Below are 8,538 nucleotides of genomic sequence, written 5' to 3'. Positions count from 1 at the left end.
TGACTTACCCCAGGTCATAGAGCTGGGAAGTGATAGAGTGACTGGCCAGCCTCCAAGCCCAAGAGTCGTGCCACATTTAAAGTGCTGGCCGGGCTTAGAGCCCAAAGTGAGACCCAAGGTTGAAAAGCACCAGCCCTGGGGAGTCTGCGTAGGTGCCCTTGGCTTGGTGGACAGCTCTGCTTTGACCACGGTGCCCTTGAGCCGGCTCAGCCCTGCTGGGCCTCACTTCCAGTCGTCTAAGTAGTGTTCCTATTAGCAAAGAACCTTCTCCCCTCAGCCTCCTCATCCAGCCGCCTCTCTTATTATTTAAGTAAGACTGGACTTTCAGTTGTTCATTAAAATACATGTGAGTTCCTAATGGACAACCAGTATCACAGCAAAACATAGAAGAAAACCGCCAATACAAAGAAACCCCAACCATATTCCTAAATTCTCACTGGACTCTGTTGCCTGTTCAAGGCTCCCCATCATTTTTTTAATAATTTTTTTTTAACTTGGGGCACCTGGGTGGCTCAGTCGGTTATGCATCCGACATCGGCTCGGGTCATGATCTCCCAGTTTGTGGGTTCGAGGCCCTCATCAGGCTCTTTGCTGTTAGCTCAGATTCCCTCTCTTCCCCTCTCTCTCTCTCTCTGCCCCCTCCCTGGCTCGTGCTCACTTGCTCTCTCTCAAAATAAATAAGCTTTAAAAGAGCTGCTTTACTCCAACAGAGACTTTCTTCTTGATGTTTGAAGGAAAATTGATTGACTTCAGCATTCCATGATTTCGTGACATTTAAGGCTGGGTCCAGGTGCCACCCCAGATAGTCTCCAGGGACCATGTGAGGCACCACAGCACCTGGCATTATTCCTCTGGAAAACTGCAGCGTGGTTACTCTAGGGAGGCCCTTGTACCGCTAGGCTAGGTCATAAAATCTCTTTGTGCTGATGCATGTGTTGGAGGAGCTGGTGGAGACAGAGGGAAAGGCGTCTTGCCCAACCCTTCCAGGAGGGGTAGAGAGGTCACCAAGGGGGTAGCGGTGGGCGCTTGCTGGTCAGTGGTTGAAGCAGGGTCTTAACTTCCCTTTGGAGTGGTTTGCGCCCCACCAACCTCGCTCTCCCTATCTGCTGGGGTAATTACCGGTTCTCCCTCCGCTGCTGGCACCCTTCCCTTCCTACCTTGTCTTTCCCACCCATCTGCTCCCCTTCCTCTCTGAGAGCAAGCCAAGGGGACAGGCATTGGGGAGTGGGAGTTGTAGGGATGTTCTGAGGGGAGGAGAAGGTGTTTCTGCCTATCAGTCTGGGAGCTGGAGTCTTGGCTTAGATTCCAGTTTTCCCCTGATTTGCCAGGAGATCTTGGGCAAGTTGCATGAGCAATCTGTGTCTCCATTTGGTTTTCAGCGGTTTGAAGTAGCTTCTAATCCTAGTTATGAGCCATCAGACAACTGTGAATAATACCGATACTACTGGCATCAGTCACCACCGCCACCACTATCACCATCGTCACCACCTCCACATCATTGCCACCATCATCATCACCTCCTTCTCATTATCACCACCATCACCACCACCTCTGCCGCCACCATTACCACCATCACCACCAGCAGCATCACCCCCCCACCACATCCGCACCATCATACATCATCACCACCATCAGCATTATCATCATCATCTCCATCATTATCACCACCATCAGCATCACCACCACTACCAACATCACCTCCACCACCACATCATCACCACCATCACCACCATCACCATCACCATCACCATCACCGTCACGATCATTATGACCATTTATTGAAGACGTACCAGGTGCAGGGCACTCTACAAAGCACCTTCTGTACATTTTCTCATTTAGTCCTCCCAACAACCCATGAGATAGGTACTGGTAGAAGGCTTGTTTTACCGATAAAAGAACTGAGGCTCACAAGGGGTAACTGACTCGCCCAAGGTCACACAGACAATAAATATGATAGCCACAATTGAACTTCTGGGCCCTCAAAGCCTGTATGCCTCCCCAAAGAGAAAGCATTTGCTTGGGCTATCAATGGTTGGAACATCGGTTTGTACCTGGGACTTTCACAGACACAACAGGGGTAGTCGTCTCAGGGCAAGAGAAATGAAATTCTCTGGAATAAGATACAGGGAGATGCCATCACCAGGCTAGAGGCGCTCTCCTGGCCTTGTGTGGGGAACAGATGCCCCTGAGCAGAGAGGGACAGATATACAGCCCTGCCTCAGAAGAAAGCTCAGAGCTGGGGAGAGGAAGATAGCAGGAAGAGTAGAGGTGGGGGGTGGTGGTGAATGAAGCCGAGCAAGGAGATGGGAAATGCCATGGTTAAGTATTCAACTTAATACTGGTTCAAGTATTAGACAGACCCAGGTTCAAGTCCTGCTGTCCCACATCTCAGCCGTAAGACCCTGGGCACATCCCTTCCCTTCCCCCAGGGAGCCACCCAAACCTGTGCCTGGCCCACAGCAGGTGGACGATGCACGGTGACTGTTAGGGTCATTACCCTGGGCTTTCAAGGACAGCTGTCAAGTCACCAGGTCTGCGTATGAATCCCCGGCCACCCTTTCCAACTGTGTCCTTGAGCTGAGTCGCCCACACCTCTCTGAGCCTCAGGGTCCTCCCTTATAAAACAGGAGGTCATAGCACCCACCCTCCTCTGCTGCTGTGCAGCCCGGCAGACCCCTGGGCCACAAGTGGGCTCTCCTCCAGTCAACAAAGATGAGCCCACTCCAGCCCTCTAGTCTTGTGGCTGGGGCGTCACGTAGCGTATGAGTTATGCGATGCATGTGAATTGCCTGGCCCATGAGAGCATGGGGACAGCAGTGGCTGTTATTATTAGACACTCCTCCAGCTCACTCACCCAAACTGACTTCCTGGGTCAGTCTGGGGGAGTCTGTTACCCTCTCTGGGCCTCTACTTTCCCATCTGTAAAGCGGGAGGAGACAGAACCAAGTCTAATGTTTGGGCGTGCGGGCCCCTGGGCACCTTCCGGCACAGAGGGAGAGAATGTAGAAAGGAGGTGGGATTTCTCACTCAGAGGAAACAGAGACATGCCATCGCAGGCAGCGAGGTGTTCCAAAGTGTGCACCCACAAAATTCTCACGTAAGACCATGCACACGGTGTTCACGGCACAGCTGCTGGGGGCAGAGGGCTAGCGCTGGTGAAATGCAAAGGGAATAATACCACGCCGCAGGTGGAGGCGACGGGGTGGCAGGTCCGGCCGGGCTCGGCTCACTCTCCCTCGGCATCGCGGGGTCTCCGCACAGCAGTGGGTTTCCACCTGTACTGCGTTTCATTGCCCATACAGTGTCCGTCCCGTTGCAGCCTATTTGGTCACCCGCACGTTGCCGCCACCCACTGCTGGGGGCAGCCCTCAACCAATGGCTGGCGAGAATTGGTTGTGTAAAATCCACGCCTCCCACAGCCCCCGGGAAGGTAACTCTGGGGTGCCGGTTGCCATCTCCCGGAGTCACACTGGGGCCAGCCGGCTTCATAACACACTCTTAACTGGCTGCGTTCTCTTCTCATCCCACTTCTTCCTCCACGGGGCTGCCTCCAAAGTACACTACTTGCACCCAAACCCTTGTTTCAGGATCTGCCCTTGGGAAACTCACACCGAGTTAAATGGAATAAGGATACACAGTTACATGGATCAACCCTAAAAACTTTATGCTTAGTGCCCAAAGTAGGAAACAGAATGCAACATACAAAATAATGTCATTTACATAAGTGAAAAATACACACATGCTGAGCGATACCAATTTTGCAAAAATACCTCCAAACAAAAAGTGCATTAAGTAATTACAATGGTCCGGGATTAGAAGGCATGAGCTAATGGGCAGGGTAGTTGCTGGAAACATAGTGTCTGTGTGTGATTTAGAAAAAGGTACCCACTCTGGGGAGAAGAAGCCTCTTGGGACAGTGCAAGTCTTGATGGGTGGAGAGAATGAATGAATGACCAAATGAATGAACGAGAGAAACACAGGAGGGGCCTTGCCGGGACCAGTGATGATGACGTCCCATGCAGAATGTGTGTGTTCAAAGTTCTGTTTAAGCACTATTATTTATTCTAAGATTTGGGGCTATTCTACTTCCAGAACCTGTTAGCGCAAAGCCCCGTCCCCGCTCCCCAGATATTAACACCTCCCATTGCATCATGGGCCAAAAGGAGGTGGATGACCTGCCTGGGGTCTGAACACAGGACCAGGTCCCTGACTTGGGGAGCGGGAGACCCTCCCCAGCCCATTTCTCTCCTTCCTGGCAATCTCCACCACTAACCTCACCTGTTGCCTGCTAGGTCCTCGACACCCCTTGATGGCGGGCAGTGTGTGGGCATCCCTGGGACTCTCCCTTGCCTGCATCTCAGCCCTCAGCCTCTGCTCTCCCGTCTGGTTCCAGACCCCCACCTTCTCCTTTGGCGTCCTCACCTACTGCTCCTGGCCTCAGGGTAACGGCTGGAACCAGAGCTGTGGAACCTTCAGGTCCCTGGACGACATTCCTGACTTTGCCTGGAAGGTGAGACCTGGGCTCACCAATTCACCATCCAATCCACCAGAGCAACAACAACAAAAGCCAAGTTCTGGTTCCCACCGCCTACCCTACCCCGCACTGAGCCTCTGACTCTGTAGGTGTGGGGTAGAGTCTGGCTATCTGCATTTTAGCAAACATCCAGGATGATTCTGAAAGCAGCCCCATGTCCATTTAGTACCTTAGCACAAATTAGGAAAAGGTTCCCCTTCTTTGGGACACTATACTGCCATCTGATGGAAAACAACTGTAATCAATATGCAAATGTATGATGATCCCACTGAGTCTCCAGGAGTTGTGCAGTGTACAACCTGCGCACAGCTACGTGGCTACCCTCTAAGCGCTATATTTAAAAACCGCAGCTAAGGTGTTGAAAGTCTCAGTTATGATGCATGTTACCAAAACGGTCAGGACTCCCAGTCGGCACCTCTAAGGAACTTTTAGTTACACTGGTGCCTCTCCTGGTGATCCTGTCATATAGCAGGTACTCAGTAAAGTGGGGCATGGTGGTTGTAAGTCTGGATTTTAATTCTGGCTCTACCACTTAATTCGCTATGTGCCCCGAGGCAAATGACTCCACCTCCTTGGACCTCGGTTTGTTTATATGTAAAATGGGGGGGGGTGATAATAGCACAGACCTCTTGGGGTTTTGAGGATTCAGTAGCTACCCAATAAGCAGAGACACCTGCACCTGCCCCTACCTGTCCCAGTCAACACTCTCCTTGCTCTTTCTTCCTGACAGGTCTCAGCTGCAATTCTCCTTGGGGGATGGCTCTTGTCGGCCTTCAGTGCAGTTCTCCTCCTGTCCTGGGCCCTGGCCCCGAAAGGGCTGTGTCTCAGAAGGGGCAGTGGCCCAATGCCAGGGGTGCAGGCAGCTGCAGGTAAATCCACTGCACATCATAAGCATTCCAGACATGTTTGTAGAATGAATGAATCAGTGAATGAATGAACGAACCTGTGAGCAGAGTCTGGCCTCCTGTGTTGATTCTCAGAGATAAATCCTAGGATTATAGACTTCCTGGTCTGTTGGCAAGCCAGAAATGGTGGGGAGGGAACGGCATACTTAATATCACCCTCTCCTGCCTTTAGCTAAACCCAGTCCTAATAGTCTGCCCCGCCCTTTGTTTCTCTCACATCCATCCACTTTGTATATCTTACCAGGACCACCATACACAGTTGGGCAGGTTGTGCACTGCACAGCGGTGCCCAGCTGAGGACTGAGAGATGCAGAAATCTAGCCTATGTGCCACTTGCTACGCTGTGAAATTGCAGGGCTGCAGCTCCCCAGAAGGGTTGCTTTTCTCTAATTCATACATAGGCTTTGGATGGTCTAGCCCAGGCCTTCACTGCAACCCTCATTCAATTAATTCTCCACCATCTCTCACCTGGATTAGAGAGATAACCACCTCACATGTCTGTCTGCTGCCACCTTTGACCCCTAGAATCTGTCTGCTATGCTGGCCAAACAGGTCCTATTAAGACTGAAATCAGATCGGGCCCCTCAGACTGGCTTATCTACCCTCCAGTGACTTCCTGTTGCACTCAGAGTAAAATCCACACTCCTCGTCATGGCCGGTGAGGCTCCGCCTGATTAAACCCTCATTCCCTCGCCAATCTCACCTCTTGCCCCTTCTGCCAGGCTCAACATGATCCAACCACATGGCTTGCTTTCTGTTGCTCAGATACACCATGCTTGTTCCCTCTGTCTGGAATTCTCGTTTCTCAGATCTTACAGGTCTTGCTCCCCTACTCTGCTCAAATATCACGGCCTCAGTGAGGTCTTCTGTGACCCTAGGTACAGAAGCTCCCCTCTCCTGAGATTCTCCTACCTCATTCTTTGTTCTCTATGCTTCACAGCACTTACCGTATCTGCCTGCTTGATTATTGTTCGTCTCTGTCCATTAGAACGTCAGCTACTTGAGGGCGAGGACATGTCTGCTTTGACATCGCCAGCACCTGGGACAGTGCTTTGCACACAATAGACGTCCGCTAAATATTTGTTGAATCAATGGATGGAGCTATAGTCCTTGTCCTAGGCTTGCACAGGGTCTAGTGCGTGTGGGGCACACCAAGTGATTACAACTCAAGGGGTGTTTGACATAATAGGGATGAGCGCAAGACACAAGGAAAAACTCCAGGAGGGTGGGGGGGGGGGTGTACAGAAGTCTTCCCAGAAGAGGAATCAGTTGAGCTGAGTCTGGAAGTACGAATGGGCGTTGGTCACATATAGAAGGGGATTCCAGGTAATGGGAACATCAGAGGCAAAAGCATGGAGACAAGCAAGCCACGTTCACAGAACTGTAAGTAGACCAATGTGGTTGAAGAACAGCAAAGGAAGCTGGGGTCATGTGATTCTCCTGCTTTGGAAGGGCCTTGAAAGTGAGGAGGTGTCCAGCTCATTTCCTTCGTATCATTAGTGCCCACTATAGCACCTGTAACAGTTTCGATGAATGAATGCATGCATGGGTAGGTGGGTTGGTGAATTAACAAATGAGCGAGTGGGTAGGTGAAATTATGGGTGTATCCATGGATCTATCAGTGGATGATGGATAGATGGATGGATGGATGATTGGGTGGGTGGATGGATGGGTGCATGGATGGATGGATAAATGGATGGATGGTTGGGTAGATGAATGGATGGATGGTTGGGTGGATAGATGGACAGATGATTAAGTGGGTGGATGGATGGGTGGGGTGCAGGTGGCTAAGTGGGCAGATGGGTAGATGGATGGATGAGCGAATGGATAGAGGGATGGAGAGATGAGTGGACGGGTGAGTAGTAGATGGACAGTTGGGTGGAAGGCTAGTTGAGTAATGGGTGGGTAAAAGGAAAGGTGATGAATCAATATATAAGTGAATAGACTGATGGATGAGTGGGTGGATGGGAGGGTGGATCAGTGAGTCCAGGGATGGAGATTGGCCCAGAACCCCTTGACTGACACACTGGTGTTCTTTCCTGCCATTTTAGCCACTGCCACCATTGCGGGCCTGCTGGTTTTCCCTATCAGCCTGGACTCCCCATTCGCCAAGGAAGCCTGTAGAACCTCCTCGGTGTACTGCAGTGGCCAGTGCCAGCTGGGCTGGGGCTATGTGACTGCTATCTTCAGCGCAGTCCTGGCTAGCTTTCTGCCTATGATTGGGTGGCCCCACATGACTCAGGTCCAGGGGAGGACCATCCTCTTCTCCAGTGACACTGAGAAAAGCATCCTCATGCCAGAAATGAACAAATAAAAATTTCCCAAGAGGAGAAAAAAAAAAAAGAGGATCCAGGACAATTCTGAGTCCAAGCTGTCCCTCAAATACCACATCTTTCAGGGGCATCTGGCTGGCTCAGTCCGTGGAGCATGCGACTCTCGATCTGGGGGTTGTGAGTTTGAGTCCTACGTTGCGTGTAGAGATTACTTAAAATTAAAAAAAAAAAAAACCACAACTTTAAAAAATGCTGCATCTTTCAATAGACAGGCCTATTCTCCTTCTCTACCCTCCATCTTTATAACTCCTTTTTTCTTGGAGAATTTGAGAATTATTTCTTTTCTAATCAAATATTTAGTAAGTGCCCGTATGTATAAGAGTTTGTGCAAGAGTGTGTCCAGTGTTGGGGTGGGGATGAGGGGACGTGTCTCATCCCTCGCTGCAGACAGTCCCGCTGATATGGAGACTTTGCTCTTACTCGGGGCACATGAAGTCCTTCAGATCCTACTCCAACCTCTCTCTTGTCAAACACCCAACACCCCCGGGCCTCTCCCTTCACCATACTGAATTCTGGGCCCGTGGAAGGCCATTCACTCTTCCATCCTTTGCACACGCTCTGTCAGGGATGCTGGAGTCGACCTGTTGCTTCTGCCTACCATGACCCACTGCCCTTCTTTGGGAGTGGCACCCTAATCTTTCCTTGAGAGTTGACCCCCAGCAGCTCTCTGACTAGCCTATGTTTTTTGTTTGTTTTGAAATTTATTTTTATTTATTGAGAGAGTGTGTAAGCAGGGGAGGGGCAGAGAGAGAGGGAGAGAGAGAAT

General features: G+C 50.8%; 1 protein-coding gene across 1 annotated transcript; it reads left to right on the top strand.

The window, feature by feature from the left end:
• Positions 1-3,105: 3,105 nt before the first annotated feature.
• LOC123595671 (transmembrane protein 211-like) lies at positions 3,106-7,753 on the top strand. The gene is made up of 5 exons (XM_045473350.1): positions 3,106-3,145; positions 3,320-3,430; positions 4,293-4,510; positions 5,265-5,403; positions 7,491-7,753. The coding sequence occupies exons 1-5, from the start codon at positions 3,106-3,108 to the stop codon at positions 7,751-7,753; spliced, it is 771 nt and encodes a 256-aa protein (XP_045329306.1).
• The last annotated feature ends 785 nt before the right edge of the window (positions 7,754-8,538 follow it).

Source organism: Leopardus geoffroyi (genome assembly GCF_018350155.1).
Source record: "Leopardus geoffroyi isolate Oge1 chromosome D3 unlocalized genomic scaffold, O.geoffroyi_Oge1_pat1.0 chrD3_random_Un_scaffold_40, whole genome shotgun sequence".
NCBI lineage: Eukaryota > Metazoa > Chordata > Mammalia > Carnivora > Felidae > Leopardus > Leopardus geoffroyi.
The sequence above is the reverse complement of the archived record's forward strand: the minus strand, read 5'-3'. Positions and strand labels throughout refer to the sequence as shown.